The following is a 24,334-nucleotide window of genomic DNA, read 5'->3' as shown; positions in this document are numbered from 1 at the left end:
TTTCCTGTCCTATTAACCCTCTTTCTTCCTCCCCTCTTAAAGTCAATCAATTTGTACCTTTGTTTAATCTTTGTAATCCGCATAGAACTTCACGGTATTGCGGTATATAAGCTGTTATTTATTATTATTATTACATGTATATGGTTTGTTGCCTATGTGGATCATTTTGTGACTTTTTAGATGTGAAACGTGGTTGAAGCTCTTATTACACTCAGTACACGTATGTGGTTTGTACCCTGTGTGGATCATTTGTGACTTTTTAGACTTGAAAGTTGAGTGAAGCTTTTATTACACTCAGTACACGTATATGGTTTGCACCCTGTGTGGATTAGTTGGTGTTTTTTTAGACCTGAAAGGAGAGTGAAGCTTTTATTACACTCAGTACACGTATATGGTTTGTACTCTGTGTGGATCATTTTGTGCGTTCTTAGATTTGAAAGTTGAGTGAAGCTTTTTTTACACTCGGTACACGTATGTGGGTTGTACCCTGTGTGGATCACTTGGTGTTTTTTTAGACTTGAAAGTTGAGTGAAGCTTTTATTACACTCGGTACACATATGTGGTTTGTACCCTGTGTGGATCACTTGGTGTTTTTTAGACCTGAAAGGAGAGTGAAGCTTTTATTACACTCGGTACACGTATGTGGTTTGTACCCTGTGTGGATCATTTTGTGACTTTTTAGACTTGAAAGTTGAGTGAAGCTTTTATTACACTCAATACACTTATATGGTTTGCATCATGTGTGGATCACTTGGTGTTTTTTTAGACTTGAAAGTTGAGTGAAGCTTTTATTACACTCGGTACACGTATGTGGTTTGCACCCTGTGTGGATCAGTTGGTGTTTTTTTAGACCTGAAAGGAGAGTGAAGCTTTTATTACACTCAGTACACGTATATTGTTTGTACTCTGTGTGGATCATTTTGTGCGTTCTTAGATTTGAAAGTTGAGTGAAGCTTTTATTACACTCGGTACATGTATGTGGTTTGTACCCTGTATGGATCACTTGGTGTATTTTTAGACCTGAAAGGAGAGTGAAGCTTTTATTACACTCGGTACACGTATGTGGTTTGTACCCTGTGTGGATCATTTTGTGACTTTTTAGACTTGAAAGATGAGTGAAGCTTTTATTACACTCTGTACACGTATGTGGTTTGTACCCTGTGTGGATCACTTGGTGTGTTTTTAGACCTGAAAGGAAAGTGAAGCTTTTATTACACTCGGTACACGTATGTGGTTTGTACCCTGTGTGGATCATTTTGTGACTTTTTAGACCTGAAAGATGAGTGAAGCTTTTATTACACTCAGTACACGTATATGGTTTGCACCCTGTGTGGATCACTTGGTGTATTTTTAGACCTGAAAGGTGAGTGAAGCTTTTATTACACTCGGTACACGTATGTGGTTTGTACCCTGTGTGGATCATTTTGTGACTTTTTAGACTTGAAAGTTGAGTAAAGCTTTTATTACACTCAGTACACGTATGTGGTTTGTACCCTGTGTGGATCACTTGGTGTATTTTTAGACCTGAAAGGAGAGTGAAGCTTTTATTACACTCGGTGCACGTATGTGGTTTGTACCCTGTGTGGATCATTTTGTGACTTTTTAGACTTGAAAGATGAGTGAAGCTTTTATTACACTCGGTACACGTATGTGGTTTGTACCCTGTGTGGATCACTTGGTGTATTTTTAGACCTGAAAGGAAAGTGAAGCTTTTATTACACTCGGTACACGTATGTGGTTTGTATCGTGTGTGGATCATTTTGTGACTTTTTAGACCTGAAAGTTGAGTGAAGCTTTTATTACACTCAGTACACGTATATGGTTTGCACCCTGTGTGGATCATTTTGTGTTTTTTTAGATTTGAAAGGTGATTGAAACTTTTATTACACTCCGTACATGTAAATGGTTTGTACCCTGTGTGGATCATTTTGTGACTTTTTAGACTTGAAAGATGAGTGAAGCTTTTATTACACTCAATACACTTATATGGTTTGTACTCTGTGTGGATCATTTTGTGCGTTCTTAGATTTGAAAGTTGAGTGAAGCTTTTATTACACTCAGTACACGTATATGGTTTGTACTCTGTGTGGATCATTTCGTGCGTTCTTAGAATTGAAAGTTGAGTGAAGCTTTTATTACACTCGGTACATGTATGTGGTTTCGACCCTGTGTGGATCACTTGGTGTTTTTTTAGACCTGAAAGTTCAGTGAAGCTTTTATTACACTCCGTACACGTATGTGGTTTGTACCCTGTGTGAATCATTTTGTGACTTTTTAGACTTGAAAGCCGAGTGAAGCTTTTATTACACTCAGAACATGTAAATGGTCTGTACCTTGTGTGGATTATTTTCTGACTTTTTGGAGTTGAAAGCTGAGTGAAACTTTTATTACACTCAGCAGATGTAAATAGTTTCTCATTTTTATGATCACTTTTATGCAGTTGGAGTTCTTTCTGGTGTTTTTTTCCTTTCTTCTTGCCATGGAGGAATTCAGAAGTCACTTTACCACTATTATGAATTTGGAAGGGTCTCTCTGCTAGGTGTCTCTTGTCCTCAGGGATGTTACCATCATTTATCTCACACATAGTGACTCCCTCCTTTGTGGCTCCTGCAGGGTTTCTCTGTTCCTTTGATCCCTGCTTAGAATTCTTTGTGCTAATGTTGTCAGGTCTCAGGGAAATATTCTCATAGATATTTTCTGACTCTGTTTGGATTTGGTCCATTTCTACCGGATCTTCTCTTTGACTCTTTATTCTCTGCCATTCAGGTCGGATCTGATGATCTGCTGGATATAAACAGAAGTTATTTGTCATGAGTTAGAAAACAGCAGTGGTTTCTAAGATAAGACTTATTTATAATGAAAGATAAGTTATACAGGACCAGAATTGTCAGTTTCCTATTTGCAGTGGCGTACCTAGGGTATGTGGCACCCGGGGCCCATCATTTTTTGACACCCCCCCCCCCATCTATATGAAAAATATGATTTTTAGTACCAATCTACATATCGCACCACAAGAGTGTACCTAGGAAAAGGCTGCATCTTAAACATTGCAGTGAGCACTAGAACACCAACACATACATTGTAAAACTAAACAAGCCAGATCCCGCACAGTCAATTGGTCCTGTAGTCAATGCCAACTGAAAACTATGTCTTTTTCAGAACACACAGAACAGAGATACACCCTCGCCCAAAATGGAATAATCACAAACTAAAAATAGAAATATGTAGACAAAAGTTAAACTGATCCGCCAAGAAACCAGACCCTGGATACAATGCAACACCACAAAAAACAGTAACACATGTCCTCTAATACAGTGCAAAATATAAAGACAGTAGATGTAAATTTGAAAAACCTGATACATAACAATCACCACTTTATAAATTAACAAATAAAAATAAAACAAATAATGAGAAATAAAAAAATACCATTTTATTGGACTAATCCCCGTAAGCTCGGTCCCCATCCCCGCAAACCACCTGATTCCATCCACACAAGCCTTGAATTGTTTATATTAAAGTATAAAAAGAAACAATATTCTGTACAATTGTCAATTTATAAATCAGCGTCTTCTCCCCACTCTCTTCCCCATTTCCCTTCAGCATCCTCAGCCCACTCTCTCTCCACTTTCCTTCAGCGCACGCACATAAAAACAAGCAAGTAATTTTATATCATTTTCATTCTATTCATTCATAGAAATTAAAGTCTAGATAATGCCAGTCACATAACAAAACATGATTTTACAAAAATAATTCCCTGCAGTCAAGCCTGCAAGGATTACTAGATGTCTTTCAGCAGTTCCCCTCCCTCCCTCCCCCTTACCTTTGTGGCCAAGTCAAAATGATCTACCAACAATAAAATTTTAAAAACACAAAGCACGCTGTACGCAGAGAAAATGTTAATTATCATTTATATTCCGCGGGTTTTCAAAGAGGTCAAGGCAGATGACTTTATGCAATGTCACCTCAGTAACAACTATACAAAAATAGACAAATATTCCCCCTCCCTTTTTACTAAACTGCGATAGCGGTTTTTAGCGTAGGGAGCTGCGCTGAATGCCCCACGCTGCTCTCGACGCTCATAGGCACCCTGCGCTAAAAAACTCTATTGCGGTTTAGTAAAAGGGGGCCATAGTGCAAAATATAGACAGCAGATATAAATTTTCAAAACGGACACATTTTGATCACTAAGTTGAAAATAAAATCATTTTTCCTACTTTTTTGTCTGGTGATTTCATGAGTCTCTGGTCCTTCTTCTGGTCCTTCTTCTTTCTCTCTCCCCCTGGCTCCCCTCTTTATTTCTGCCTTTCTTTCTCTCTCCTCCTGGCCCCCCTCTTTATTTCTGCCTTTCTTTCTCTCCCCTTGGTCCCCCTCTTTCTTTCTGCCTTTCTTTCTCTCTCCCACTGGCCCTCCTCTTTCTTTCTGCCTTTCTTTCTCTCCCCCTTGACCCCCTCTTTATTTCTGCCTTTCTTTCTCTCCCCTTGGTCCCCCTCTTTCTTTCTGCCTTTCTTTCTCTCTCCCCCTGCCCCCCCCCTCTTTATTTTTTCCTTTCTTTCTCTCTCCCCCTAGCCCGCACAAAGCCATCGTGCCGATTTCTCCACTTCCACGATTCTTTCCCTACCCTCACCCTCAAGCCAGCAGCCGATTTCTTCCTGCTCCTTCCCCGATGTCCTGATGTCCTGAACTTCATCGGGCAGCAGCAGCATTCACAATTCACTGCTGTTGCCCGCTTCAGGCCTTCCTCTCTGTCGGGTCCTGTCTTCATGAAAACTGGAAGTAGGCAGGACCAGGCAGAGAACAAGGCCTGAAGCCGGCAACAGCAGCGAATTGTAAACGCTGCTGCTGCCCGAAGAAGGTAATGGAGCACCGAGGCAGTCCGCTTCTCCCCCCTCCCAGCCGAACCCCCGCTGACCCTCCTATCTCCCCCCCCCCGTGAACCTTTCCGACCTTCCCAGCGAGAGCAGCAAACCTCCTTCGCGGCTTTCTCCTCCCTCTGCCGCGTTACTGATGACGTCATCAGTGATGCGGCAGAGGGAGGATAAAGCCGACGCTACTGGAGGGAGGTTTGCTGCTTTCGCTGGGAGGGTCGGAAAGGTTCACTTGGGGGAGGAGAGATAGGATGGTCAGCGGGGTTTCGGCTGGGAGGGGGGAGAAGCGGTCTGCCTTGGTGCTCCAAGGCCTGGCGCCATTACCTTTTTCGATAATGGCGCCGATGCTGCTTTCGCTGGGAGGGTAGGAGCGCGATAGGGACCGGGCCAGCTGTGCACCCCCCCCCCCTAAGGCGGCACCCGGGATGGACCTCCCCCTCGCCCCCCTTGGTACGCTACTGCCCTGGGGAAACAGCCTGCAACAAGATCGCGCGATGCCAGAGATCTTTGCCTGCTTCGGCTGTTTCCTCCGCCGCGGTCCCGCCCCTCCTCTGACAGTCGAAGCAGGCAAAGATCTCTGGCATCGCGATCTTGCTGCAGGCTGTTTCCAGACGCGACACCCGGCGCAGGGGGGGGGAACTGGACCGGACCGGGAGCACCCCCTCAGGGCTTGGTACCCGGGGCGGACCGCCCCTCCCGCCCCCCCCTTGGTACGCCACTGCCTATTTGCAAAACATTTTTGAGCATTTATCTTTAGACAGTGCAAGTTTGTGAGCTGTTCCTTGGAAATGGCAGTGAGTAGAGTTAAGGGAGTTAAGGGACGATGGTGGGGTTGCTCCGGAGGAATTCTTTAAACATGGATTCTCGAGGGTTCTTGAGTGGGCAGACTTGGGCTATCGGCCCTTTTCTGCCGTCATACTCTATGTTTCTATGTTTATAAAGGTGCCAAAAATCTGAGTGCTCCAACAGTAATCTACAGCTTTGTAAGTTTAGGAATCACCCATAACCCACTCATTCCCCGCCTATTTGCACACCACCCCTTGCACTTATACACAATAGCTCTTAGGTACTTGGATAAGGTATACTACCAGATCGACAAACTTAAAAGTGACAAATCCCCTGGACCGGATGGCATTCACCCGAGATTCTTAAAAGAATTGAAGGTTGAAATCGGAGAGTTATTGCAAAAACTTGCCAATTAGAACTGGACAGATACCGGAAGACTGGAAGATAGCGAACATCACGCCAATTTTCAAAAAAGGATCGAGAGGAGAATCGGGCAACTACAGATCTGTGAGCCTTACGTCTGTCCCTGGAAAGATGGTTGAAGCACTGATTAAAGATAGCATAGTCCGGCATTTAGATACACACGACCCGATGAAAGCAAGTCAACATGGCTTCAGGAAAGGGAAATCATGTTTAACGAATTTACTTCAATTTTTTGAGACCATGAATGAACAAATTGATAGTGGAGAACCGGTGGACATAATATACTTAGACTTCCAGAAAGCGTTCGACAAAGTTTCACACAAAAGACTTCTCAGGAAACTACAAAGCCATGGAACAGAGAGGGATATACAAAGATGGATAGGCAAATGGCTGGAGAACAGAAAACTGAGAGTGGGCATAAATGGGAAGTTCTCCGACTGGGAGAAAGTGACTAACGGTGTACCCCAGGGCTCGGTACTTGGGCCGATCTTATTTAATATCTATATGAATGACCTAGAACAGTGGTTCCCAACCCTGTCCTGGAGGAACACCAGGCCAATTGGGTTTTCAGGCTAGCCCTAATGAATATGCATGAAGCAAATTTGCATGCCTATCACTTCCATCATATGCAAATCTCTTTCATGCATATTCATTAGGGCTAACCTGAAAACCCGATTGGCCTGGTGTTCCTCCAGGACAGGGTTGGGAATCACTGCCCTAGAAGAAGGAACATCCAGCGAGATCATCAAGTTCGCAGACGACACAAAGCTATGCCGGGCAATCAGATCGCAAAAGGATAGTGAGGAACTCCTGAGAGATTTTTTGTCAGTTAAAGAAATGGTCGGAGAAATGGCAGATGAAGTTTAATGTGGAGAAATGCAAAGTGATGCATTTAGGCAGTAAGAAAAAGGAACATGAGTATAGAATGTCAGGTGCAACTCTGGGTAAGAGCGAACAAGAAAAGGACCTGGGTGTACTGATAGATAGGACCCTGAAACTGTCAGCACATAGAAAGCAAATAGGATGTTGGGCATGATAAAGAAGGGAATCACAAGTAGATCGGAGAAAGTTATATGCCACTTTATAGAGCAATGGTCAGAGCCCACTTGGAATACTGTGTCCAACATTGGTCTCCCAACCTAAAACTGCTGGAGAGGGTGCAGAGACGAGCAACAAAACTAGTAAAAGGTATGGAGAAACTGGAATATGAGGATCGACTTAAGAGACTGGGATTGTTTTCCCTTGAGAAAAGAAGACTGCGAGGGGATATGATCGAGACCTTCAAAATACTGAAAGGAATTGACAAAATAGAGCTGAAAAAACTATTTACATTGTCAAATTTGACACAGACAAGAGGACACGGAATGAAGCTAAGGGGGGGCAAGTTCAGGACTAATATCAGGAAGTTCTGCTTCACTCAGAGAGTGGTTGACACCTGGAATGCTCTCCCAGAGGAGATTATTGCGGAATCAACCGTCTTAGGATTCAAAATCAAACTAGATGCACATCTCCTTACGAGAGGCATAGAAGAATATGTGTGACTAAAAATTACGCCAGGTGTACACCTGACAGGGCCTCCGCGTATGCGGAACACTGGACTTAATGGACCGAAGGTCTGATCTGGAGATGGCAGTTCTTATGTTCTTATTAAGGACCCAAGCCATTGAAGGTTTCATAGGCGGCTTGATATTGTACAGACCCTTTCATTAATCTAGAAATCAGAAGATGTACTGCTACAGGCTTGTATGTGGAAAACAATTATAGCACCGAGATGAATCCTCACTGAATTAGTCTTTAATTCAGAATTAGAGAGGTGTAGGAGATAATCCGGACAGAACAGGTCACTGGATCCAGATATTTGGCATTACACCACAAGGAATAGCGAGTCCACTTGAAATGGTAGTGCTGTATTGATGGCTTTCTGGAGGCTTCAATAATAGCCGACACTGGTGCAGAGAGCAAAAGGGTATCTACTGGTTGGGAGAGAGATACCATGCTGTGAGAGCTAAAGAAAGTAGACTAGGATGCAGTAGAAAGCCCTCGTTCTGTGTCAGTGGTGTTGGAAAGACTTGCAGAGTGATTGACTTCTGTTTGCTCATTTGTAGGCCACTGAGGTGCGATGAGTATCATGGTGGCTGATTCCTGGTAAAATTTGAGAAGTGCTGCCTTGATTAAAGGAATTGAAGGAAATGCATAGAACATTGCCATTTCTAAGGAACAACTCTCAACCTTACACTGCCTAGAGATGAATGCTTAAAAAATGTTTTGCAAATAGGACACTGACAATTCTCAAGTCATCCTCTCCTCATTGAACAGCTCTCTGAAATTGGCATGTACTTCAAAGGAGTTTCTCCACGCACATTCAGAGACTGATAAAATGCATGATATAACCCCCTTTTCAACGAGCAGCCCTAGTAACTTCACAAAAGCAGTTTTCCCCCTAAGGAGGTCCTGTACTTAAGAACATAAGAAGAGCCTTACTGGTTCAGACCAATGGTCCATCAAGCCCAGTAGCCCGTTCTCACGGTGGCCAATCCAGGTCAGTTGTATCTGGCCAAACCCCATATTCAGTTTGAGATAGCAGTGAGATATCCAGGCATCAATCTCAGATAAGACATGCTGAGACTAGGATCTGGATTCCTGTAGAAATATCTGGTGTGGAGAGGTAGATCTGGATCCGGGAGTCTTCCCAGTGATAATTCTCTTCTCCTTTGGTATATCATAGCATTCCTATTGCACTGGAAGTAAATTTATCTCTTACCCAGAGAGATCAGCATCTGATAATTATCCTTCATCACCTCCCTGTAGAGCTTCTTCTGCTCTTCATCTAAATACGCCCACTCCTCCTGGGTGAAAGAGACAGTGATGTCCTCAAATGTCACCTGCTTCTAAAATATAAACCAGAATCACACTCAGCATCTTCTGCAGCAACACTTCCATAAAGAAGCCTCCCAGGGTTGGTGCTCATTGGGGAGAAGGAAAATGTACTGGTGTACATAATTTACAATGACGTAACACACTACCCAGGGCCGGATTACCCAATGGGCCAAGTAGGCAGTTGCTTAGGGCCCAAAATGGTCAGGGGGGCCCACAAAAAGAGACCTCTCAAAAAAAAAAACATTTTTCAAACAGCAACAGCCCAGCCCCCCCCCCAGCAGCAATCGGCAACACCGGGCCCCCCCCTCGATCGGCAACACTGGGCCCCCCCCTCTATTGGCAACACCGGGCCCCCCCCCTTGATCGGAGAAACAGAGTCAGCGACTGCTTTCTCTCTTTCTCCCGCTGCTGGCGAAGCCTGTAAACAACTTGAACACACACCGCAGGGCTCTAACAGTGCGCGTGACGTTACCAGCTTCCCTCCTCCTCCATCAACCAAATGGGAAGTTACGTCATGAGATCGGAGGAAGGAAGCCGTCAGCGGCATGCACACTGTTAGATCCCTGCGGCGTGTGTTCAAGTTGTTTACAGTCTTCAGCAGGGGCGGCAGAAAGCAGTAAATCAGTGGAAGTCGGCAGGCCTGGGAGGGGAAAATGGAAGGGCAGTCGAAATACAGTATGTTGGAGCAGGGGATGAGAGGGAGGGAGAGAAGGGGAAATGTTGGACAACAGCAGGAGGGGCACTAGATCATAGGGTGACGGGGGGAGAGAACAGCAGGAAAGAGAGCGGAAGCAATCTTCGACCCTGAGGGGGAGGGAAGAGAGGTGGTGAGATGACTGATTATGGGGAGAGGGACAGGAGGGAAGAGAGATGGGATAGGAAAATAGTGAAGGAAAAAGGACAGGGAGATGTCAGGAGAGGAGATGCTGGGCTACAAGAATGGAGGGAGGGGAATATGCTGGAAATTTTGGGACCGACAAAGGGACGGGGGGTGGCAAGGACTTGAATGAGAGGAAGATAACCTCTAGCCCCTCATTGCTGCTTTCCCGCATGCGCCCGACGCTGACGGCACAAGTTCTTCCCACTTCCATCATCTGCCCTCTTCTCTCCCTCCCTCCACCCCAGGCAGGATAACTGATGGAATTGCCTGAGGTGGAGAAAGAGAGAGAGAGAAGGGGGCAGATGATGGAAGTAGGGAGAACTTGTGCCGTCAGCTTCAGGCGCATATGGGAAAGCAGCAGCAGCAGTGAGGAGCCCTCACCTCATCACCACTGCTGCTGCTTTCCCATATGCTGGATGGGGGGAAGAAGATAGAGTTAGTGAGATAGAGGAGGGATGAAGGAAAGGGGTGGCAAGCTGTGAGTAGACACAGTAAAAAGAAGGAAACTGAGGATTGAATAGTAAGAAAGAATTTAATTTAGACGGAGGCAGAAAATAGAGAAGGAAGAACAGAGAAGGGAAGAGAGAGGAGAATTCCCAGAAACGGGGGAGACAGATATCAGATCTGAGTGGAGTAAATGAGAAGAGAGAGATGCTAAAAACCACAGGGGGAGAGAAGGAGAGATGGAATGAGAGATCCCAGACCATGGGGGGGAACAGAGGGAAGATGATGGATGCTAGACCAATAGGGGGCGCGGGGGAGCAGGAGGAGAGATGGCAGAGGGAGGTAGATATTTTCTGGAAGGGGCAGACACTGGATAGAAAAAAGCAAACGACAAGAAGATGAGCAGAAACCACATGACAAAGGTAGAAAAAAAAATCTATTTTATTGCTTTAGGATAAAGTAATATTGTAGCTGTGTTGATAAATGTTTAGAAATAGAAATGGTGATCCTTGTACTGGACTAATTTTAATATATTTTTGGCTAACTTTCAGAGACAAAATTCTCCTTCCTCAGGACAGGATACTGACCTAAGGAAAGAAAAGAGGGTTTGACCTCTGAAAGCTAATTTAAAAATGTATTAGTCCAATAAAATGGTATCTTATTTTCCATTTTTTGTTTTATTTTTATTTGTTAATTTGTAACGTGATTTGTTATTTCTCTTTTTTTCAAATCTGCTATCTTTATATTTTGTTCAGTATTGGGGGATATGCACCCCTGTTTCTTCACCCCTAAACTGTACCGTTCCTTCAGTTTATAACACAAGGCAGAATGCTGAATGCTTTGCACTGCTCCAATGGTCACAGAATTCCTATGATTGTCTGAACATCACAGAACATTCAGCCCGCCAGCCAGCGCTAAAAACCTCTTCCGTGCTTTTGTAAAAAGGGGGTGGGGAGTTTAGTTTGTGATTACTTATTCCATACTGGGTGAGGGTGGTTCTGTGTCCTTTGTGTATGAAAGATATGGTTTTCTGTTAGAGTTGACCAGCCTTGTTTAGCGAAATGCATCAGGCATGGTTCCTGGGAGCACCTTGAATATTCCTGATTTGAATCTCTTTATTGGCTGCCGATCTTTTGTTCCACGTTGGATTCTTTGGTGGACCGCTTGCCTTGTTGTTTTGTTACAAATTAACATACATGGAGTGGAACATACTAGAGGAATTACCCATATGTACGTATTTTTATACATACATATGGGTTACAGTTTGACAACAGAGTGAGGCAGTTGAGAGAAGTTGCAAACTTTCGGATAGTATTACTGCTTTACAATGCATTTGAACACTTTTATATAAGTATGGAAAGGGTTTAAAGTTAAAGTCCTGGGCAAAAGGGGGGTTTTGTTCAGAGATGTTTGGGGCTTGCATAGAACTAAAACTGTACACTGGTACTGGTATGGTAATCTTTGTTTTGAATTTTATAATAAAAGAAAAAAAGAAATACAAGTGGAAATAAAGAAGTAAATAAGAAAACAGGTAAATAAATGTGGGAGGGGCAGGGCTAGGGGGCCAAGTATATTTATGTGCCTAGGGGCCCTCAATGAATTAATCCTGCCCTGCACTATCCCAGAGCAGAGTTATATTTCAGGAGACCTCCCAGTGCTGGGATTCATTAGGTAAAGGGAATTGCTTTTGGGTGTATATCATTCACAACCACATAACACTCAGCCCCAGAGCACTTCTCAACGCTGGACTCAGCAGGGCAGAGGGAAAGATTTCTGTGTGTATATAATTTGCAGACCCAGAGCAGGACTATAGCAAAAGGAAGCAGTCACATCCCACAATCTCCCCTTGTGAGACTCTGATCTCTCTCCTTCCCCTCAGGAGGGTCCCAAAGTGTCTTTCCTCAGTCCAGGTCTGCTCAGGGTCCTGACTCTGCACTATCCCAGGTCAGAAAGCTGCAGCAGTGTTGTAACAAGAAGGAAGAAGCTGGGGGACTCTCCTACCTGGGCAGAAGCTCCCTCGGGCATTTTCCTCTCTGCTTTTGTTCTTTCCAGGATTAGAAATGAATCTGGGGCTCTTTCTCCGGCTGAGGGTTTCTCTCCTGTCGTGTGGCAGAAGGAACAAAGAGACAGGAAGTGAGATTTGGAGCTCTAAGGCTCGTTTCCTGTTGGGTACAGGCTGATGACATCACAAAGGGGAGGCGGTGCTTCACACTGATTGAGAGACGCAGACTTATCTTCTCGGTTCTGCTCCTTTCAGTGCTGATTGGTCAGAAATTGATCCACTATCACTGAGAGGGAGAGGAGGAGGAGGAGGAGTTTCAGCTCCTACTGGCACTCATTGGTCAGAATGATCCTGGTGCGGGGAGAGAGGGAGGGAAGGAGGAGCAAGGTTGGAAGCAGGCAGCATTATTTGTTTGGTGGGCCCTAGAGACATAAATACATTGTGCCCCCTGTTCCTGTCCCCCCCTCCATTTATTTATTTATTTCCTTGTTTATTTACTTCTATTTGATTTCTTTTTTTTTCTCTTTACAGTAAAACTTTGGTTTGGGAGCAAAATTCATTCCGGAAGCATGCTTGTTATCCAAAGCACTCGTATATCAAAGCGAATTTCCCCATAGGAAATAATGGAAACTCAGACGATTCGTTCAATTATCCACAAACTTTAATACAAAATACTGTACTGTATAAAATAAAAATATATACAGTAAAGCCAATAACCTGCACTTTAGTTTTGGAATAGAATCGTGGCTGGTGTGAGGGAGACGAGAGAGAGGAGAGGGTGAGGGTTATTGTGTATGACTTTCATTAGAACTAACAGAATCGTTGTTCACTGGAATCTGTTTCTTCCTGTATGACTTTAACAAGGAATCTTTCCGATGACAGTTGCTTCTGCCTCCTTTTGAGGATTTTGTGGAAATGTGACATTGCATTGTCGTTAAACAGATTCATCACTCACACTGCTACAGCCTTCTTCGGGTGATGTCAGCAGTCGATGAAGCAGTCACAACAAGCATGTTGCAGTTGCTCACGGCGAGCAACTAGAGATATGGGGAAAGGGAAGGGGACGTGCAAGTACGGCATGCGTTTTAACAGCTTTGAACAGTTTAGTGTCATCTGCAAATTTAATCACCTCACTCGTCATTCTAATTTCCAGATCATTTAGAAATAAGTTAAAGAGCACCAGTCCCAGTCCAGACCCCTGCAGCACTCCACTGTTTACTCTCCTCCATTGAAAAAAAATTACCATTTAACCAATTCGTAATCAACTGAACCAACTGAACTTTGCCACCTATCCCATGACCCTTTAATTTTCTCATGAGGAACTTTATCAAAAGCGTTCTGAAAATCTAGGTATACTATTATCAACCAGCTCACCTTTATCCACATGTCCCCCTGCTTCCCCCTAATCCCCAGTCTTTATTTTCCGCCCGTTCCCATCGGTCGGATTTTCTACAGCTCTCCATTACAACTTTTCTACTCATCACCTTGAAGATGCCTGAATCATCTAAAGAAACGATTGGATCCGGCGCTCGAGGTTTCCGTGTTACATGTCACCACGTGCACGCAAGCTAAGGAAGAAGGCACTGAGAGACTTCATGAAGAGAAGTGAGGCCCGAGAATCTTCCTCCAGCAGCCATCCTCATCGGAATGCAGCAGCGGGGGATCCACAAGCTACAGCGGCAAGGAGCCTCCAGAATGCCCTGGCTCAGCTAATCCCCCCGCCTGCACTCGGCCCGGTAGAGAAATATCTCCCGGAGTCACTGTATGTTGCCGCTTACAGCCAGCCTCTGCAGGGCAGCCGATAGGAGTCTCACCAGACCGAGAGATCTCTCCAGGAGTCATTGCATGCTGCCGCGTAAAGCCAACCTCTGCGGTCAGCAGATCGGGGTTTTCGCCCTCCAGACTGAGAGATCTCCCCCAGAGTTTTTGCATGCTGCCGCGTAAAGCCAGTGTCTGCAATCAGCAGATTGGGGTTTTCGCCCTCCAGACTGCATGCTGCCGCCTACAGCCAGCCTCTGAAAGGGAGCCGATCGGGGTTCCCTCTCCAGCCCCAAAGGTAAGTCCTATCTGCTTGTTTTTGGGAAAACCTCTGATAATCTTTTGCAGCCCCGAGGGCTCTGCCCCACCCTCCTCCCAATCTGAATTTATGGAGAAAGAAACTCCCATGCTTCTTTCCCTCGGAGGTGACCTGCAGACCTCTCCTACCAGCAGGAGACATGCTGCCCCAGAGTTCAGCTTGTAAAGGACATGCTGAAAAAAATAAATAAATAAAAAAACCAACTCGATGCTTCTTTCCCTCTTGGGGTCCTGCAGAGTCTGCAGTTCACACCTCCCCCACCTTGCTCCCTTCCCCCTCTCATGTCGGGAACGAGGAGTCTGCCGTTCACAGCAGGGTGCTAATATCATCAGTGATGCGGCATGTCAGACCACGCCTCTCCAAAGGTGGGGGTTTGAAACTCCTCAGCCTAAGAGCTGTTTGCACTTCAGATACCTAGCCAGAGTGCTTTCCCAGCCAGCATGAGGGACTCTGCTACTATTTATGATTATAGCACTGAAAGGCATATGCAGCACTGTACAGTTTAATATACAATAGGCAGTACAGCAGAAGAAGTCCACTCAAGAGGTATTATCACTCCTCTTTCTCTGCCTCCAGGCACAGTGGGAAACGCAGCCAGGAGCACTGGCACAGTTGAAGGGGTGCATCCTGCCCCCTCTCTGCAGGCTCTCCCCCCCCCTCTCAAGAAGGACAGAGAATGTCGGTGGGGTACATGGAGCCACCCAACCAGTCAAGTGGAGCAGTACATGAACCTGCGAACCACCAGGGTTGGGACCAGCAGCAACAGTTAATCCTCCTGCTGACCCACTCCTCTCTCAGCGGGCAACACCCCCCCAATGCCCCCCTTTAGAGGGAGCCACGCACAACAACATGGCGCGTTCCAGCGGCATGCCATGCACCCAAGCAACGGAGGAACAAAACACACCAACCTCCAGCCACGCCCCGAGTCACCACCCACAAAAATAAATAAATAAAGAATTAACCAAAAAAAAAACCCACAAAAGAGGACTCACCCCAAGTCCCTCCAGAAACTCACAGCCTTTCTCAAGATCCACGTGGGTGGACAACAAGTACCCAAGACAGAGTACTACAAGGCCTGAACTACCAGTACTTCACGCAGGCAGTGGCGATTCCAGTCCACAAGAACCTCCTGGACTGCAGAGACAAGATTTGTCTGACTCCATCTTCAGGGCAACCAACATCAAGGAGACTGGGATTGAAGTACCAGATCTTTCCAGCCCAGAGATTCGACAACCCGCAGCAGCCATACATGGACATTCCGGTAGCCTTAGCGCTTAAGAGAAACAGAGCAGCACGACCCCCCCCCTCCAACGCCCTGTCTGGGAAGGACCTGAAAAACCCTGGATTCCACGGGGAAAAAGACCTTTGAGGGCGCAATGCTGAGCGCACAAATTGCTGCGCTCCAGTTCCAGATGCGGCTTTATCAGGAGGCCAGTGAGAGAAAATAAATAAATAAAATAAAATAGGGACTCCAGCTCACTACCGAGTCAGTCCACACTGGCAGCAGTGTGTGCCCCAGCGCTCGCAACAGTAACATAACTGCTACGCAAACAAGCACCACCCGAGGGGCAGGGGCATCCAAGGGCAGCCCTCTCCCCAAGACAAAAACAGAACCTTGACCACCCTCCAGCCCAGCAGGATCAGATTGTCTGCGAAGGCTTGGCCCAGGATCACCATCGACCAGTGGGCCCTCAGCATCATCAAGCAGGGATTCCGAATTCGTCTCAACTCCCGCCCCCCCCCCCCGTGTGGGTGGGGCACCCTCCATCTGAGGACCCAATTTTCCTACAGCAAGGCGAGGACCTGCTTCGGCAGAATCAATAGAGGTGGTGACGAACAGAGGAGATCACCAAGGGGTTTCTACTCCAGGAACCCCCGCGTCCCCATGGACAAGGGCAACGCTCGATCCTGGATCTCTGCAAGCTCAACAGGTGCATACACAAGGTCCAGAGGCACTCTCTCGGTACAGTCTTGGTCCTGTTACAGCCCGAGTATTGGCTAGAATCCCTGGACTTACATGATGCATACACTCACGTGCCCATGCACCCAGCCCACAGGAGGCATCGTCACTTATTAAGCCAAAACAGACGCCTCCAGTACAAGGACCTACCCCTTGGACTCTCAACGGCTCCAAGAACGTTCACAAAGTGCGTGGCAGTGGCACATCCCCGCCTTCAAGGGGTGTGCGTCCTATCTTATCTCGGCAGCTGGCAGCCCCGACAATTACCATAACCCTCCTCCAAGAACTGGGGTTCCTCATCAACTACATGAAATCCCACCTGATACCCCCCCAGGGGATATCGTTCATCTGGGCAGTCATCGACACCACACAGACCAAGGCCGTCCTACGGGACTACCAGATCGACGCCATGACATCCCTGGCCCAGTGCATCCCTGCCAGCAGCTCATCGTCAGCACGCTCCCTCCTGTGTCTCGGCTGCGGTCTTTGTTGTCCAGCACACCAGACTACACATGAGATCCCTGAAAGGGCACCTCAGACGTCACTGGGACCAGTGTACCCAACCTCTGACCACCCAGATACCCATTCGCCAGCCCATACACAAGACGCTTCACTGATGAACGGCCCGAGATAACTTAGCAAAAGGGAAACCAGACCACCACCTCACCAGCTGGTGGCCACCATGGATGCCTCCAAACATGGAGGGGGGACACACCTTCTCGATCCTCGCACAGGCGTCCTCACTCCATATCTACCTACTGGAGCTCAGGGCCATAGGGAATGCCCTCGAAACCTTCAAACAATGGGTGACAGGCAGGGCAGTCCTCACCCAAACAGAAAACCAGGTGGCCATGCACTATATCAACAAGCAGGGAGGGACAGGGTCAGCCTTGCTATGCAAGGAAGCTTGCCGCATGTGGGAGTTCACCAACCCCATTCAATGCCCCATCCAGGCAACTTACCTCCCGGGGGAGCAGGACGACCTGGCAGAAAGCCTCAGCCACCAGCTGGATCCCGATGAGTGGTGTCTCAACCCAGCGGCGACGAAGAAGATCTTCAGCACCTGGGGCACACCGAGCATCGACCTGTTTGCAACCGAGCCGAACTCAAAATACTCGACCTTCTGCGCAAAGAGATCAACCCATCGCCGTCTCAGCCCCGACGGTCTGTCTGTGAGTTGGAACCACGGATTCTTATACGCCTACCCGCCATACCCTAAGTCCTGCAGAAGATCCTTCAGGACAGAGCAACGGTGATCATGATTGCCTTGTCCGGGGCCCTGCAACCATGGTTCCCGTTCCGGCAAGGGATAGCGGTTCACCCACCTCTCCCCCCTCCCGATCAGTGCAGTTCTCATAACACAACGCGGGAACCTTACCCTCCACCACGACCTGCGTTCCTTAGCAGGATAGTCAGCCACACAACCCACCCACCTCCCCATACGGCCGACCCGGCCACAGCTAGGAACATCCTGGGGATTAGGGGGAAGCAGGGGGAAATGGGTAGGGCTCGGTCATGCCCAGTGGGGCCCGGGCACTGCACGTGCTCTGAGAGAGAGAGAAAAAAAAAAAATCTCTCTGAGCTATTGGAGAGCTTATCCGCAAATTGGGAGCTGTTGGGACAACACCCATATGTGGCTGACTATCCTGCTGTTCACGGAGAACCTACGTTACAGGTAAGTAACTACACTTTATAAATGAAAGATAAGTTATATAGGACAAGAATTGTCAGTTTCCTATTTGCAAAACATTTTTAAGCATTTATCTTTAGAGAAACATAGAAATTGACGGCAGAAAAGGGCCGCGGCCCATCAAGTCTGCCCATACCAATGACCCACTCCCTGACTTTTACTCCCCTAGAGATCCCACGTGGATATCCCATTTTCTCTTAAAATCTGACACGTTGTTGGCCTCAATCACTTGCTGAGGTAGCTCGTTCCAATGATCGACCACCCTTTCGGTGAAGAAGTATTTCCTGGCATCACCATGAAATTTCCCTCCCTTGACTTTCAGCGAGTGCCCTCTGGTGACCGAGGGCCTTGTAAGACAGAAGATATCATCCTTCACCTCTATACGTCCCGTAATATACTTAAAGGTCTCAATCATGTCTCCCCTCTCTCTTCGTTCCTCCAGTGAGTACATCCGCAGTTTTTTTAGCCTTTCTTCATACGTGAGATCCCTGAGCCCCAAGACCATCTTGGTAGCCATTCGCTGAACCGACTCAATTCTCAGCATATCTTTCCGGTAGTGTGGTCTCCAGAATTGAACACAATACTCCAGATGAGGTCTTACCATGGATCTGTACAGCGGCATTATGACTTCAGGTTTTCTGCTGACAAAACCCCTACGGATGCAGCCCAACATTTGTCTTGCCTTGGACGTAGCCTTCTCCACTTGATTGGCAGCCTTCATATCATCACTGATGATAACTCCTAGATCACGTTCCACCATGGTCCTGGTCAAGGTTTCACCATTTAGTGTATAAGTTCTGTGTGGATTTTTTTTCCCTAGGTGCATCACTTTACATTTTTTAGCATTGAAGCTTAACTGCCAAGTTGACGACCACTGTTCCAGCTGTCGTAGGTCTTGTGTCATATTGTCAGGCACACTGCTTTTACCTACTATGTTGCATAGTTTGGCGTCATCGGCAAACAGTGATACTTTTCCTCTGAGCCCTTGGGTCATATCTCCTATGAATAAATTGAATAGAATCGGCCCTAAGACGGAGCCCTGTGGTACTCCACTCGTCACAGCTGACGTTTTGGAGGGGGTACCGTTTACCATCACCCTTTAAAGTCTACCGCTTAGCCAATCCTTAACCCATGTAGTGAGTGTATCCCCTAATCCCATCGATTTTAGTTTGTTCAACAGCCTGCGGTGTGGGACGCTATCAAAAGCTTTGCTGAAGTCCAAATATATCACATCCAGGGACTCCCCGGCATCCAGATGACTAGTCACCCAGTCAAAGAAGTCAATCAGATTTGATTGGCAGGACCTTCCCCTGGTAAATCCGTGTTGGTGTGGATCACGTAGATTTTCTTCGTCTAGAATTTTGTCGAGTTTCTGTTTGATCAGTGTTTCCATGAGTTTGCACACTATGGATGTGAGACTCACCGGTCTGTAATTTTCTGTTTCTGTTCTGCAGCCTTTTTTGTGTAGTGGAATTACGTTAGCCGTTTTCCAGTCCAGGGGTACTCTTCCCGTGCGCATGGAAAGATTGAAGAGCACTGATAGTGGTTCAGCCAGAACATCACACAGCTCTCTGAGCACCCTGGGGTGTAGATTGTCTGGTCCCATGGCTTTGTCTACTTTGAGTCTTGAAAGTTCGTAGTAGACGCTACTGGGCGTAAACTCGAAATCCTGAAACAGGTCATTTTGGCTGTCTTTTGTCTGTAGTTGTGGACCAGCTCCCGGCGCTTCACAGGTGAATACTGAGCAGAAGTATTCGTTTAGTAGTTCTGCCTTGGTAGAATCAGATTCTGCAAAGTTTCCGTCTGATTGCCTGAGGCGTTCTATCCCATCTTTGTTTCTCTTCCTGTCGCTAATGTACCTGAAAAAGGATTTATCCCCTTTTTTTAATGTTCCATGCTAGATCTTCTTCTGTTTGGAGCTTAGCCTCTCTGACTGCTTTTTTGACAGCTTTAGATTTGAACAGATAGTCTTCTTTTGCCTCCCTCTTCCCAAGATGTTTGTAGGTGATAAATGCTTCTTTTTTCTTTTTAATGAGTTCCGAAATTTCCTTGTTGAACCATTGTGGTCTTTTGTTTCTCTGGCGTTTGCTTACTGTATTTATGTAGCGGTTAGTTGCCTCGTTCAGTATGGATTTCAGATTTGACCACATAGTTTCCGGATTGTCGGTTTCTGCATGGTTATGCAGCTCTCGATGGACAAAGTCTCCCATATTGTCGAAGTCTGCGCCCCTAAAGTTGAGGACCCTCGTCGCTGTGTTTGATTTAGAGAAGCCTTTCCTGAGGTTGAGCCATACCATGTTATGGTCACTGGTGGCCAGCGTGTCCCCTACTAATACCTCCGAGACACTGTCTCCGTTGGTGAGTACCAGGTCCAGTATTGCCTGTTCCCTTGTGGGTTCTAATACCATTTGTTTTAGTTGCGCACCCTTGATGGAGGTTAATATTCTTCTGCTACCACACGTAGTTGCTGAGAGTGTGTTCCAATCTGCATCTGGCATGTTGAAGTCCCCCAACAGTACTGTGTCGCCACGCAAAGTGATGTTCTCTATGTCTTCTATCAATTCCTTGTCTTTGTCTTCCTTTTGTCTTGGAGGCCTGTATACCACACCGAGGTAAAGGCATTTTTCATTCCCTCTGGCCAGGTTCACCCAGAGTGATTCCCCTGTGTATCTAACCTCTGTGATTCTGGTGGTTATGATATTATCCTTAGTGTATAGTGCTACCCCCCCTCCTAACTTGCCCTCTCTGTCCCGACGAAGTAGATTGTAGCCTGGTATAACCATATCCCATCCATGCGAGTCTGTGAACCAGGTCTCGGATATCGCTACTACGTCAAGGTCAGCATTCCTTATCTCTGTTTCTAGTTCCAGGATTTTGTTGCCCAAGCTGTGTGCGTTAACATACATAGCTCTCCAAACTCCTGTCCCTATTAGTATGGCTCCTATTTTTTTGTGTATACTATGGGTACTTACCCTAGGCTCAGAAGTGTGGGTGCTACTTGCTTCCTCAGGGTGGATCCTTGCTTTTCTGGAATGTGTGTATGTACCCTCCCCCAACTTACCTAGTTTAAAGCCTTCCGAAGTAGTCGTGCTAGTCGATGTCCAAATACTTTCTTGCCTTTCTTGGTCAGGTGTAGTCCATCAGATCCCTGTAGTCCTTGTAGCGCCTCTCCGTGGTCTAGGAATCCAAAGTTCATCTCCAAACACCATTTGCGAAGCCACTCGTTGGTCCAATGGATATGCTCTTCCCTGTCTCTGCCTTTGTCTCTTACTGGGAGAATTGATGAGAAGACCACCTGTGCTCCTGTCTGCTTCAGCTTCTTTCCCAGGGCTTCGAAGTCTTTAGGGATGCTGTCTGATGTGCTCCTGGCAGTATCGTTGGTACCTACATGAATAAGAAACATAGGGAAATGGTCAGTAGGTTTCAGAAGTTTGTCTAGACTGGTGGTGATGTCTCTGATCCTGGCTCCAGGGAGACAGCAGACCTCCCTTGATTGCATATCTGGTCTGCAAATTTGCCCTTCGGTGCCTCTTAGCATGGAGTCCCCGATGACCACCACTCTACGCTCCTTCCTAGGGGGTTGATCAGCGATTACTATAGCCGATGTTCTGTGTTTGGAATTCTCCTGAGCCCCTTCTGTTTCATCCTCGACAGTTCCTTCTTGAAGGACATGAAATCTGTTCTTCAGGGAGAGTTGTGGGGTTGGTGTAGAATTGCCCTGTTTGAGAGAAAAAGAAGAAGAAAGTGAGAATGGGGGGGGGGGGTTTCTTCGCCTGCCAGTAGAGGAGGTTACCAGCTGCCAGGGACCGGCATCTCCAATCATTTCCTGTATTCCAATCGTAGAATTTAGAGCCGTAGGTTTGGGAGTGCCAAGAATGGACTTGTCGTGGGTTCGTTCTGTGATGTGAGACAGTTCCTGGATGGCATCGTCGATGAAGGCCTCGTCCTCCCTGATGCACCTAGAGAGTGCAAGTTTGTGAGCTGTTCCTTGGATATGGCAGTGAGTAGAGTTAAGGGTGTCAATTTTATAAAGGAACCAAAAATCTGAGTGGTCCGACAGTAATCTATAGGTTTTGTGTGTAAGTATAGGAATCACCCATAGCCCACTCATGCCCGCCTATTTGCACACCACCTCTTGCACTTATACACAATAGCTCTTAGGTACTATCTTATGGAATAGCAAATCAATGAATTTGAGCACTCCTGCCACGTCAGCTCTGTTGTGGTACGTAAAATACTGTTACTTATCAGTGACAGGTGTTGTCTAAAGACAGCAGACAAATATTCTCACTTGAGTAATATCATCCACGGAACCTGGCACAAACCATCCAAAGTGAACTGTCACTTTAAGAAATCAAAAGACTGTCCCATACACGCATGTGGTGGTGCCTTCCCACCCACTGCCAACTCTTGGGACTATCAGTTTAGTAAGAAAGCTAAGAAGCCAAGAAGGGGAGGTGGTGGGATGTGAGAATATCTGCCTGCTTTCCTTGGATAACACCCGTTACAGGTAAATAACTGTGCTTTATCACAGGACAAGCAGAATAGATAGATTGTGAGCCCACCGGGACAGATAGGGAAAATGCTTGAGTACATGATTGTAAAACCGCTTAGATAACCTTGATAGGCGGTACATAAAATCCTAATAAAACTAATAATAAAACTTGAAGCATATTCTCACATGTGAGGACTCCCTAGCTAATGAATAGGGCTGGAGGGAAATTGGCTTCTTTTTTAATATCTTTATTAATTTTAAAGCCAAAAATAAGTGCAACATATTATACAGACATTTTACATTTTAACAACACTTAAATTCTATCAAATTATATTTTATGACAAATACATATATCATCCCTCCCTTTCTACATATCCAACAATTGCACTCTAATTAAAAGTATTTCCCCAAACTCCTCCCATACACCCACCCAGGACGTTTATGAACAAAGGGCAAAATCAACAGTCATTCCTTACAGAATTTTTGTCAATGGCTCTGTAGGGATGGAGATCTGATAAGTTCTGATCCAGGGCATCAGAACACAGGCAAGGTTAACATGCAGGTGGTTCTGAACGCAGGCCAGGTCGGCACACCGACCTAGGCCCTGTGTGCGGATCGAGGCCTGTGTGTAGATCTAGGCCTGGGTTTGGTTCTGAGGCCCTGTTTCTCATTTCCTCTCCCTCTCCCTCTTGCCACGTATACATTCTAAGCAAGGGCAAGGGTTGCACCTTGAGCAGAAGGCTAAGGCATCCCTGACTCTGGCCACATATTAACCTGACCATACATTTACCCTTTTTCTCTTATCTTGTTTAAGTATCCCTTATATGGGCAACAATCAGACTTTGTCTGAGCAAGGCTAATCAAGAGAGCTTAAGAAGCATGAATTATAACCTTTGGACTGTCACTTGCCATAGTAAGATTTGAGACATATCAGAAAGGTACACATAGGGAATCACTTTATTATAACTGTTATTATGTATTCATATGTCACGTGAGATAGTAGCCTTGAGACACACATGATATAGATAAACAATGGTTTAATCCTCACTGTAAATGCATTATGAAATTATCAGGGATGTGCCAGAGTAAATCAGGGCTGTAGAAGGACCCGAAGCAGCATGTGAAGACTGCTGCACACGCTGCTGCAATCACCAGGTTCGTAGTCGGGCCCGCGGGAAGTGAAGGGGGGGGCAAGGACTCTCTATCCGAGTAAATAAAAAACTCCGGGGAGAACGGCAGAGACCGGGCCTGTACTAACTCCCGTGGACAGAGGGAGCAGGAAAAGGTGCTGATGGACAGGGGGGGAAAAAGAAGGGAGCCCTACTGCTGGACAGGGGGAGCAGGAAGAGGTGCTGATTAACGGGGGGGGGGGGAATGAAGGGAGGCCTATTGCTGGACAGAGGAAGCAGGAAGAGGTGCTGATGGACAAGGGGGAAAAAAGGAAGGGAGGCCTATTGCTGGACAGGGGGAGCAGGAAGAGGTGCTGATGGATAGGGTGGAAAAATGAAGGGAGGCCTACTGCTGGACAGGGGGTGCAGGAAGAGGTGCTGATGGACAAGGGGGGAGGTAAAACAAAGGGAGAAGGGCAACTGCTGGATAAGGGGAGCAGTGGAGGTGTGCTGGTGGACACAGGGGAGGTAAAAAGAAGGGAGAATGGACAGGGGGAGCACGCAAGAGGTGGTGGTGGACAGCCGAAAGAAAGAAAGACAGAAATACAGAAAGCGGCTAAGGAGACAGAGAGAGAAAGACAGACACTACACATATATTCTAGCACCCGTAAATGTAACGGGCTATAAAGCTAGTAGTGTTATATTGTTCTATATTATTTGTTTATC

The 24,334-nt window shown here is 46.4% G+C and overlaps 1 protein-coding gene across 1 annotated transcript; it reads right to left on the bottom strand.

Annotated features, from left to right (window-relative positions):
* Window positions 1-791: 791 nt before the first annotated feature.
* LOC117354961 (zinc finger protein 431-like) lies at window positions 792-12,463 on the bottom strand. Its single transcript, XM_033932920.1, has 4 exons — window positions 12,277-12,463; window positions 8,836-8,962; window positions 1,857-2,781; window positions 792-852 (listed from the first exon to the last, which is right to left on the bottom strand). Exons 1-4 carry the CDS (start codon window positions 12,298-12,300, stop codon window positions 792-794), a joined length of 1,137 nt encoding a protein of 378 aa, XP_033788811.1. The 5' UTR covers window positions 12,301-12,463.
* Window positions 12,464-24,334: the final 11,871 nt, after the last annotated feature.

The sequence above is a fragment of the Geotrypetes seraphini genome, chromosome 2, assembly GCF_902459505.1.
Source record: "Geotrypetes seraphini chromosome 2, aGeoSer1.1, whole genome shotgun sequence".
Classification (NCBI taxonomy): Eukaryota; Metazoa; Chordata; class Amphibia; order Gymnophiona; family Dermophiidae; genus Geotrypetes; species Geotrypetes seraphini.
Note: the sequence above shows the minus strand (reverse complement) of the source record. Positions and strands in the feature narration are given on the sequence as shown.